General features: G+C 39.5%; 1 protein-coding gene across 1 annotated transcript in view; it reads right to left on the reverse strand.

Moving 5' to 3' along the window:
- Positions 1-12,651, reverse strand: part of LOC137497032 (peripheral plasma membrane protein CASK-like) — a 439,399-nt gene that overhangs the window by 250,655 nt on the left and 176,093 nt on the right. The window contains exon 3 of the mRNA XM_068225518.1: positions 2,099-2,263. Within this exon, the coding sequence (XP_068081619.1) occupies positions 2,099-2,263 (165 nt within the window). The remainder of the gene's footprint in view (positions 1-2,098; positions 2,264-12,651) is intronic.

Genomic DNA, 12,651 nt, shown 5'->3' on the forward strand with positions numbered 1-12,651 from the left:
TCTTTTTGCACCATAAGTCATATGTATATACAGACTATTAATTTCAAACATAACTTTAATATACAGTACACATTTTCCGTGTCCATTGCCGTTGTAAATTATTTTTTTCATTAATTAATGCTAGTCTTGTTTTAACATTTAACAGATCGATTGCAAGCCTTGCATTTATATTAATACAGAAAGATTCTTCGAAGATTTCCTTTCTGCAACAATGGGAAAAACCGAAAAATGTTGCCGCAGAATATTTAGGAGAAATGTTCAAGGACAGATTAAGTAAGCGGCTAGTTTGTAGCGTACTGGAAAGTGAGGGATTTGAATCATTCAGCAAAACTGAACTATATGATAAAATTAAATTTATAGGCTGCTTTTACAAGAATTTTGAAGGCCGAGTGTGAAGGTGAATCCTTAATTATCTCCAATTCGACTGTTGAAGCTATCGTGGATGATGCTGTAGAACAGAGCGAAACAAGACTTTTACTTCAGTGTCTACAGCAATTAGACCTTCAAAACGTTAATAAACTGTTTAGATGCTATGGAATAAATTACTTGTCAAGTGGCAAGATATCAATAGTGCCAAACAATTATTATGAATGCACGTTGCAAAGTGACGTCCTGAATTTTTATTATGACAACGTAAAAGTCACAAAATCGTAGACGTATGCTATTGCGATTGCGACTAGGGCTCAGTCTAAAAATCCTGCGTGGTTCGATCAAAGAAAATTACACATATCTGCCAGCCAGAGTGTTCACAAGATCATGACACTGCAGAGTGGAGATTTTAATAAACTGGCAACTCAGCTTCTTCTTTCTGAGGACATAAACAGTCCTGCAGTGAGATATGGCAGAGATAATGAGCAGAAGGCACTTCAGGAGTTCTGTTTATCGTCCCAATGTTGCGTGTCACAGCTGGGTTTGTTAATAAACGAAGAGCAACCCTAGTAGCTTGGATGGGATAGTGCTAGGTCAGGACTGATCCTCTCTTTTGGAGATTAAGTTCCCTTACTCGTGTTGGGAAAAGCCCGTGATTGATGAGAACATGTGTAATGTTCCAAATTTGTATACTGACATTGATGGCGATATCAAGTTAAGGAAACTCACGTATATTACACCCAGGTACAGGCATCATTGTATATTTTGAACCTCAACTCCAGTGACTTTTTGTATATTCTCCAAAGAAAAGTGTGAAAGTGGGTGTCTCCAGAAAAGAAGAATTCCTTTCAAATATTATTCTCACGGCACGGAGGTTTTATTTCGAACATTACCTTCCACTAATTTTCAAGCGTTATGCATAGTGTTACATTGTTACCATACTCAAGCATAGATTTTACCACTATTCAGACATTTCAAACATGATATAATTTCTACTTGAGTTAGAAGTAAAAAAAAAAAAAAAAAATAGTGAACTAAATCGATGTAATCATGTGCAATTCAATAATTATATAATCATGTTTAAGTTTAGGCCTTTACCTAAAATATACTAGTCGTCTGTTTAACTGATCGGAGGACTGAAGTTCACTAAGACACCTACGAGACGAACAATTTTGTCTAAAAGAGTTAGGTACCAAATGTGTGCTTATTGTTTGGGAATACGAAGAATTTCGTTCCAGGAGGACAATTTGTATAGGAATAGTTACATCCAACCACAGACCAATTTGTTCTACTCTTTGTAGAACTTTCTTCCATCTCGAATTTGATTTCATATCTTAACAAACGCAGCCTGATAATCGCGTTGCTTCACTTCACTGACGAGAGCAAGTCACATGAACTATTCGAGCAACTTGTCGCCAGAGCGCAGCAACATCCATGCGCACGAGGTCTCAATATTTCCCTCAAGCATGATCTTGCACTGTTGCTACTGGTGTTCAGTAGAGTTCATTAGATTGGCTCGCAAATGTGTTGCTACAGTCACAATTGATGCAACAATAACCACGTAATTAAGGCGTGGAAGTGTACATTTCGTAACTAGGATCTAAATATGATAAATATCTACATTCATATAAATCTTCTAATGCTTCTAATGGGCTTCTAATGCTGTGGTGTTACATGAAGTGTACCTTACAGCAGACCACAATGGTAAGAGCTAGAAAGTTATACTCACCAGAATCTTCTGTAAGGCAGTGACTGACTGGTTGGCTACCGGAACTCCGTTTATTTCTCGGATCTCGTCGCCGACGTGAAGGGTAGCCTGTCTGTGGATCATACCGCCGTGCATGATACGCGCCACGATACACTTGCCTTCCTCGTTCATCTTCAGCGTGATACCCTGCAACAAGAACATAAAAATCGCATCTAGTCAAACAGTCAAAGTAAATTGATGCTAGAATCACAATATCATCCTTCTTTCCTGGTTTAATTAACTAACGGTGGCTGATATAAGAAGCACATTTGAAGACATTCCAGTTTTGAGGAGATTTTGAAAATAATCACACCCCTGAATCTGCAATTTTCATATCTCTAATAATATGTGTAGGAGATACACTTTAATTAAAAAATGAAACATTGCTGAAAGTAAAAACAGATATTATGTAATGGTTTATGAGATATCTGAGGCGAACGTTATAGCGGACTCACTCTGTATAGCCTAATCGTCTTTCTTTTTTATATTCACCTAATTCTTGGTTTTTATATCGGGCAGGGCAAGTAATGGCTAACGTTGGGTTCACTTTAATTTTTGTCTGTTTTCCTGTTACAGATCCACGGGGAAACGGCGCGATGGAATTTCATGAAACTTATACCGTACTTAGATATTCATGTTGAAGAAAACGGGGTTGAGAGGAAAACATAAACATAAAGAGTAAAATAATCGCTAATATCTGCTTTAATATTGATTTAACCTAAATACTCTGTATTATTAAGAATCACTCCGTTACGCCTTCAGCCCCAAGGTTGGTTGGATACTGAAATAGCACCATTGAAGGTTATGCAGTTATAGTGAACAACAGAAGTCTATGGGCGACGCCAAAATGAGGCGTACTAGGCACTATGAGGAGTGAGGTAGTTTGTCGTTGCTTTCTTCACTGGTTCAGAAGATGCTTCCGTAACTCGAATGGCCCTATGAGTAGCACCTTTCATTACCTCCAGACGCAAAAGCCATGCTCGAAATGTCATTACTCAGTACCACTCATATCTCAGCTGCTTCTATACTACCAAAGGCATAAATTAGACTGAGATTTCGGCGGAAGCTACATTTTACTCTGGATTCCACCAAAAGACAGATACAAAAATGCCGTACTCCTCAAGAAATAGCAACAGGCGAACCAAGGCTATAGTAAACATTACCGGCATTTCCCATCTCATATCGCTTGTAATTTTTTTTCATGGGACATATAAAGAAACAACGTGTGTAAACGCTGGGCGAGACACTGAGAAGAAGAGTAGGAAAAATCCTAAGTTCCTCGAGTTCGTTGCACACGGTCACATCCAACCGAGCATAACATTGCTGCGTATTCTTATACTATCGCCGGGCTGAGTGGCTTAGACGGTTGAGGCGCTGGCCTTGTGACCCCAACATGGTAGGTTCGATCCTGGCTCAGTTCAGCGGTATTTAAAGGTGCTCAAATACGTCAGCCTCGTGTCGGTAGATTTACTGGCACGTAAAATAACTTCTGCGGGACTAAATTCCGGCACCTCAGCGTCTCCGAAAACCGTAAAAGTAGTTAGTGGGACGTAAAGCCAATCACATTATTATTCTTATACAATCCACTCAGGAACTTGGACCGCACGACTGCTGCTTTTCGAGTCACGTGATCAGCGTGACGACTTTCTCACCCACTTCTTATATCAGACAGCTCCTCAGCTGTCCTTGCGATTAACAACGAACCCGATACAAATCAAACATCAGGGTTAAAATATTTGGGCAAATCTGGGAACTCTGGGGAGCAGGGATGCTACCTCCACACCAAGGGATTGACAAGTGTAGGATATTAAGAAGTTTCATTAGACTCGTTTCATTTCTCAGTAACGATATTATGCCCCGTAATGAACTCATAATGAGAATGAAGTGATTTGACGTTGCTATTGTTTAAAAAAAATTTCCCAGTCGCCTTAACTTGAGTAATTGCCTATGGAATCTGTTAAATTTCAATGTTCTTAAAACATCCTTTTCACTGTTTTGAGAACAGAGGTGTTGCATTCTTCTGTGTATGTTTTCAACGGTGAGCTCAAAAACTACAATATGAGGCATTCCTTAATGTATTTAACCTCAGAATCTAAGCGTCCGTCTCCACGACGAACACCCAATACACTTCAATTGATTATACTTTCATTTTTCAAAGCTTATCTGCATTTAGCAGTGCATTGAGCAGTGTTTTGCCTCCTTCCTGCTGGCCAAGTAAGTGGACAGAAAGTTCAGGCAAGAGGTAGTTATAATCTTTCTAAAATCACTGTCAGTATTGGAAACACTATAAATAAACGCTCACAATAGTGTCACATACAAAATGAAGCGTTAATATCAATTCCCATGAGCTTTAATAATAATGTTATAGTTTTTACGTCCTACTAACTACTTTTAACGGCTTTCGGAGACGCGGAGGTGCCGGAATTTTGTCCAACAGGAGTTCTTTTACGTGCCAGTAAATATACCAACACAAGGCTGACGTATTTGAGTACCTTCAAATATCACCGGACTGAGCCAGGATCAAAACTGCCAAGTTGGGGTCAGAAGGCCAGCGCCTTAACCGTCTGAGCCACTCAGCTCGGCCCCCTGTACTTTTACGAGTTCTGTTACATAAAAGCGGAATGTTTCAATTATTAATGATGTAGCAATAGACCAATTATTAATGATGTAGCAATAGAGCTAAACCTATACTGTATTTATAGTTTTTAGATTTTTATGATTAATGGGGGTCGTTATTACCTCAGTGGCTTAGCTGCTGGCATCCCACCCGGAAGGCTGACGTTTGAATCCTGGTCAATCCTGGGTTGGCCGTACGGTAAGGGGCGCGCAACTATGAGTCTGCATCCGGGAGATAGTGGGTACGAACCCCGTTTCGGCAGCCCTGAAAACGGTTTTCCGTTGTTTCCCATTTTCACACCAGGAAAATGCTGGGGCTGTACCTTAATTAAGGCCAAGGACGCTTCCTTTACACCCCTAGGCCTTTCCCATCCCATCGTCACCATAAAACCTATCTGTGTCGGTGTGACGTAAAACAAATTGTAAAAAACTATCCTGGGTTGAGATTTTCATCTCAAAAATCACGTGGCGTCGGGAAGGGCATTCGGCCTTAAACCCTCAGCCAAAACCAAAAAATAAGACTGGGTGACTCCAAAGACCCCAGAAATAACTGGGATAATCTGAAGAAAGGTTACAGATTTATATGATCATAGTTGGAGAAAATATCACGGAAGAAGATATCCATAATATCCTCGATAAACGTTCTGATGACGAGAAGAAGGTAAATGATGATTTTAAAGATGATAACAGTGACTTAGATCCGATTTTCTAACAGACGACAGAATAAAATAAATAGGAAGATATTATAAAATCGCAATAAAATAAATCAAATCGAATATAGGCCAATCAAATAATGTCGATCGAGGAAAGCTCGAAAAATGGAAAAAGTTGCAGGGAAACTGACCCAGCGTGAAAAATTAGTACAACAAGCAGTTACTTGTTGCTAGTTAGTATTGAGTGCCGTAGTTGAAATTATACATTTACTCGATTCAGTATCTCTCCATTCGTGATTCTATCTACCCACCTCACCTTCAGCATTCTTCTGTAATACAACATTTCAAAAGCTTGTAACCGTCCAGGCTTCTCCAGCCCTACTAATTTAATATAATATCATTTTACGCGATATCATTTGATATCAAGTTTATCCGCCATCGGCAATTATTTGTAATAACATATTTATTCAACGTCAATCATTAGTAATCAAGGCTTTTTGGAATCATATTGTATATATGATAACATCGTTTTATTATTTAAATTATTATATTATGTAGGATAAGAATTCATTATGTTGTAAATACGGTCAATATGTTGAGACATAGTTGTTTTCATTTCATCTCATATTTGTGTATACGGAGAGTTATTCTTGAAGCTTGGGATTTTGCGTGAGTCATGGGTTTATTTTATGACCAAGGCTAGTAAACAGCGACCCGTGCGCGAGGCTTGCAAGCTGGTCAGCTATATCATCGCCACGCCTTCTGGACTTGTCGAGGAAGAAGAAAAGGGGAGTTGATGCTTCGATCTATCGAATCAGATACTTCGTTGTATATGAGTTTTGAGATTGTACTGTTACCAAGAGTGGGGGTGAGCCCGGATATATACTGATTCTCAACACGAGAACGGGACCTTACGACCTTACAACCTTACAACCTAACGAGATATTCCATCACTACTACTTCTACTGTGAACATCTACTTTGAACGACGTGATTTGATTTTTGATACAGTGTGTGGTCGCTCCGCGACATAGTTATTTTGTACAATGTGTTATCGCTTCGATACAGTACTCAGCTGCGGTAATGTTATCGGATCTACGTGAAACGAAACAAGCCTACGGCTTGTGTTATTTTCAGTAAATATTGTGGACGAAGAACTATGTTTAGTTCAAGTTTACGGAATTTTGGTACAAGTCTGTACCGTATAAATTGTATAGCTCAGTTGGATTGATATTTCTACTAATATGGAAAAATTCATATCTCTGAATTTTCTCCTCATACGATCAACGCTGATCAGTTTTTACAAGTATAGGGCCAATGTCTAATTTAAAGACAAGGTAAATAGGGAGTGCTAGTCCAGATAGACCGTACCATATCAGAGGAGGAAGGAAGGATGTCCATGGAGCAAATTCTAGATCGAGAAGGAGAGAACGAGTAACCACGGAAACCAGATGACGTCAACGGAAGCTGCAATTGGTGAGCTTCAATTAGATAAAGCAAGCAATAGTAAATTCAGTAAATTCTAAATCCCTCCACGCTTTAAGGAACTTTTCCGATTCATCTCATTTTTTTTTGTGTGTGTATAATAAATTCATTTGTATTTTATATTGCGTTAATTTTCTTTCTTAAGCGATACTTAACGGTTAATTATTTAAAAACCTACCCCTGTGATTTAAGTATAAGTCTCTATGCTAGTAAATATAAATTTTGGAACCATGGCGCCCAAACATTACATAGAGAAATGGGGAACCATGGAATGTTAATTGTTTCTATTTGCGTGGCAATTTGCGGGCAAGCCACAAATAGTTTATGTAATATTCAGGTGTCCCAAGGTAATAACTTTCATCTCCCCAAGTGTCTTGACGAAGTGGAACAGTTACAAGCTTCTATTCTCTTTCTTTTTGAGCTAGTTATTGTCCATGTTCACTTCCATACAATGCCACGCTCCAAACGAAAGTCTTCAAAAATACTTCCTAATTCCTATCTCAATGTTCGAGGTGAACAAAATGCTTTTCTTAAGAAAGGCCTGTCTTGCTTGTGCTAGTATAGATCAATTTCTAATCTTCTCTCTTCCCTTAATATGTGTGGAAAAGGCTTTTAATTCTTAAACATACACACATGCACACCGTTGTGCATGTAGAGAACCGCGGAGGAGCTTTACCATGCTGAATTTCTCCGCAGACTGCAGGAACGTTCCATCTAATTTGCTGTCTAGTCTGAAATAACATTCAGCCTACGCATTTTGTGTTTATGTCATCGTCCCTCCGTCGTATAATGATGACATTAACGCAATTACGCAGGAGTATACCTATCCGTCATGTTGTCAACACTGCACTGTTACTGTCCAGTGCACTATTACCACGATATATCTGTCATTCCTGCCCACGGGATTTAATAGATAAACAAACAAACATTGACTTAACAATCAGGGGATTAATAGCTGGTTGTTTGGTTACCCACTGTCGGTTCAAAAATCCCGAACTTTTTATTTGAAATTGTAATTAAAATAGGCGGTGTGTAACATTCAAATGTGGAATGAAATCAAGCAATTATCAGTTATCAATACCACCGCTGGGCATTCGAGATATAGTCAAGTAATTAAATATTTGATAGCACATTGGGATTTCAGCAGCGTGTAATGACATCCACGAATGGATTTATTACTCTGTCGGGGTAAATAACTTGATTTTCAGTCCTAAATTTCATCAAATATTGTAGGTATTCTCTGGCAGAATCTAATGATCTATAGAGTGTAACGGCTGTCTCCACACTGGTTTTCCCATAACGTCTTTCGTAGTAGTGTTTTGTTAAGATGGCAGCTTATTAGGTTATGTGCGTATCAGGTGCGTATAATGTGCAAATAAGTCGTAAATAAATAGTGCACGCAACTGACAGCATTTTGTGTGCGTCTTTGTGGAGACATAAACGTAAAGAAGGCGTATCAGAAACGGCTCCAAACAAGGACTGGTGCAGACAGGGAATTGTACGTAGATGAAAGTAACAGAGCGAAACAAATAATTGTTTAATCGAAGAAGATTTCTGTAATAACCTGGAAATACTAGGTCAAGCGGCAGGGAAACCTTTCTGGACAGTACTATATAATCATAGAAATAAAAAGTAAATTAATAGTGTTTTGGTTAAATCTGGTAAACTCATAAAACATCCCAGGTAATCAGTGGACAGGAGAACGAAATATTTTGAAAATCTTCTTAATAAAACGGAAATATTTTTGGTGACGTCGAACAACCAAACTCATCGGGAGGAGGAAAACGATGTTGGTGAAATTATGCTTGATGAAGTGAGAAGGATGGTGAATAAACTTCATTGCCATAAAGCTGCAGAATAGATTAAATTAGACCTGAAATAGTGAAATATAATGGAAAGGCAAGGACGGAATGGCTTCACAGATTTATATGGTTGGCATGGAATGTTAATAAAATACCTTCTGATTGGACAAACGCAGTAATTGTACCTATCTATAAGAAAGGGAACAGGAAAAATTGCAACAACTATCGAGGTATTTCACTGGAATTTTGGAAGGAAAGATGTCCGGTTCCATGGCTAAATGGTTAGCATGCTGGCCTTTGGTCACAGGGGTCCCGGGTTCGATTCCCGGTAGGGTCGAAGATTTTAACCATCATTGGTTAATTTCGCTGGCACTGGGGCTGGGTGTATGTGTCGTCTTCATCATCATTTCATTCTAATCACGACGCGCAGGTCACGAACGGGTGTCAAATCAAAAGATCTGCACCTGGCAAGCCGAACATATCCTCGGACACTCCCGGCACTAAAAAAAGCCATACGCATAGCATTTCATTTGGAAGGGAGGTTGCGATGTGTGCTCTAAGACCGCAGCCGAAGAAGGCAGACAGACAGACGTCACTTCAGTTTTCAATACACACTGTAGAATGTAGTTTTAACCCTGGAAATGGTCTTTTAAAAGAGGTCAGATCAAGAAAATACCTGATAGTTGGTCAGAATGAGATGCGGTTCTTAAAATGAGGGGTCTTAAATCAGTTCTTACAAAAATCGATCGCTAATAGGGGTAGTCTTTAGTCTTTAGTTTCACTGTATACAATGTAATAGCGGACGTAAAGGTAACAATCAGTTACAGAACGCCAGTACCCTCCAACAGTTATTTTCCTTTTCTCCTTATTTCTTATCTTCATTTTACAAATAATTCCATGGTAGCTTTAGCTGAGGACTATGGTACAGAGATTGATAGGGATAAAACCGATTTAGATGTGTCGATGGTAGAACCCTCCTCTACTTGGGTGCGAGGCTCACTTGCCAATCAATGCTCTGTGGGAAGGATTAGTCTGACTGATAGCCTTACCTACTATCTTAAAATGGAAAGCTTACGGAGAAGCTCGCTAATCTAAGTCGAACTTCTGCTACACAAAAATACGACAGGCGATTTCATAAGTAGTATCGCTAAATTCTAGCGTTATACGAAAGATCAGCAAATTACTCAAAATCTCAATACATCTGTAATAGTATTGTCCGGCTCCTTAGCTGAATGGTCAGCCAAGTACTATTTTTTTTTTTTTGCTAGGGGCTTTACGTCGCACCGACACAGATAGGTCTTATGGCGACGATGGGATAGGAAAGGCTTAGGAGTTGGAAGGAAGCGGCCGTGGCCTTAATTAAGGTACAGCCCCAGCATTTGCCTGGTGTGAAAATGGGAAACCACGGAAAACCATTTTCAGGGCTGCCGATAGTGGGATTCGAACCTACTATTTCCCGGATGCAAGCTCACAGCCGCGCGCCTCTACGCGCACGGCCAACTCGCCCGGTGCCAAGTACTCTTCGCTTAAAAGAGCGCCAGGTTCGATTCCCGGCCGGGTCGGAGATTTTAACCTTAAATGGTTCCCTTGGCTCGGGGGCTTGATATTTATAATGTCCCCAACATCCCACCAACTCACACACCACAAATAACACTATATTCCGCAAAAACAACACGGAGTGTCTCATACAGGGCAGATGCCACCCACTCTCACAGGAGGGTCTGCTTTACAAGGGCTGCACCAGGATAGAAAAATCCGCATGAAATTATAAGATATTTTTACGCAACTACATAAATAAATAAATTAATAACGTCTGCAAGGCTGTTCCCAAAAGTAAAAGCACAAGCCAAAGATCGAAGAAGTAGGACTGATAGGTGAGAGATTTCAACAGCGATGTGATTGCTGATATCGAAAACCACTACCAGTCCCACTAGATTTATGAGGAATCCAAACCACTGGGACGTGACTTCTCACTTCAAATATTTCATATGCAATGGCCAGGATTCGAAATTCGAACGGCGACCAACTTTGTGTGAGTGATTTCGCTGTTAGTTTCTCACAACGGTAGTCGGTTTGAATCATGGACAATCCAAGTAAGAATTTCAAGATGGAAAGTGGTTCGAATTCCAAATAGAACTGCAGGTTCTGTGGCTTGTCACATAATCCTTTATATGTCCTATCGTGAATTGATGCTCGCGGTCATAAACATGTTATACACTGAAACAGCTGAGCCTACTTTTACTTGAACATGTGTTACCTGCTACGAATTAAATGCACCTTACTCGTACCCAACTCAATCGATATCTTACAATTACTTGAGTACATATAGCCTAATATAGGCTTCCCCGTAAAATGCAGAAACCGCACGAGAGGCAGTGAGGCAGTGTACCCTTCTATGTAGAGCGGAGTCTTCTTCTTCTTCTTCTACCGTTTTTCCCAAGCCTGTGAGGTTACGGGAGCAAACCGTGTAGCAGATGGGGATTTGGTCTTGTTTTACGGCCGGATGCCCTTCCCGACGCCAACCCTATGTGGGGGATGTAATCACTATTGCGTCTTTCTGTGGCGGTTGGTAGTGTAGTATGTTGTGTAAATATGAAGAGAAAACTGTTCGGACAAACACAAACAACCAGTCCCCCTGCCAGAATAATTAATAACACGCGTTTAAAATCCCTGGCCTGGCCTGGAATCGAACCCGGGATCCTCTGAACCGAAGGCCCCAAGAGCGGGGTCTATTTCTGTAAACATATTTGTGAAATGTTACTGTACTGTACAAACTACATCCATCCCTCTAAATGTAGCTGGAGAATTGCGTATATGATTGGCCCAAGAAGCCATATCTGTTTGAAAGAAAATGGCAGAGAGGTATCACAGAAGACGTGATGGATTGCGATCAATTGCAGATATGCCTATTCACTACCACCTCATCATAATAGAAAAGTGTTTCTTTTCAAATATGATATTAACTAAGGCATGTGGATAGTATACGGCAGAAGTAATAGCTTCCGCTATGTAATTACTGCCGGACTATAATGGTGTAACACAAAATTTTTCGAAGTGAGAACTTTCGGTCTCCTAATGAATACAGAAAAACCTACACGCTTTAAGAAGACGTGTGGAGTTATGCACTGTAGATACTTCAGCTCAGAGCAGTGAGGTTTCGAATCCTCCTCTACACATTACTTTTTTAATTTTCATTTTGTACTCGGGCAATTCGATAAAGTAATAGGCACAGGTGTCAAAAGAAAAGTGGCCACACTTGAACAACGGATATATTCTAAGTTTCATTTCGGATTCTGGTGCAGAAGTTTGTTGTGAAAAGTACTCTCGGTATTCGCAAAGTGATTTGTACGCTGAAAATAGAACAGCTGATTTTATGATCTCTGGATTACAACCTATTATATTATGCTTTTGAAAGTCCCTTACCCACTATATGGAATTAGTATATGCTTAGGTTTATTTGAGAATATTTATTTATTAGTTTAATTTTAAGGCTAGTCACCGCACAGGGAAAATTGCTATATAAAATTAAAATGGAAAATTGAAATGAATATGTTAATGTTTGTATTTTACGAAAAATGTTACACTTTCCATACTGCATACATGTTACTTGTACAGAATCATAACAGGCATTATGAAATTTCCTTATGAACGATATTGAGGGAAGGGATTTGTATTTTTACGTCTATGGACCTTTGAACTCTTGAGAAAGCTACATATAGTTGTCCATGGCTAAACACCGGAATGGAGAGAAGTTTGTCCCTATGGCTTATTGACTGTAACAGAGAAGGCTGGATTTAAGTAACCCCGCTTAAGAACGAATACGCCAGAATTCCCAAAGCTATTCTTGGAATAAAACACATTCTACCTGAAGCTGAACCCATCAGAATTTCTGCATGAATAATAATTTTGTCTAGATTTAACTCAGACAGTCACGTTCCGTTGCATGAATCAACATTAGAATTTAGATTGAGAAGAAGAAT

This window comes from Anabrus simplex, chromosome 1, assembly GCF_040414725.1.
Source record: "Anabrus simplex isolate iqAnaSimp1 chromosome 1, ASM4041472v1, whole genome shotgun sequence".
NCBI lineage: Eukaryota > Metazoa > Arthropoda > Insecta > Orthoptera > Tettigoniidae > Anabrus > Anabrus simplex.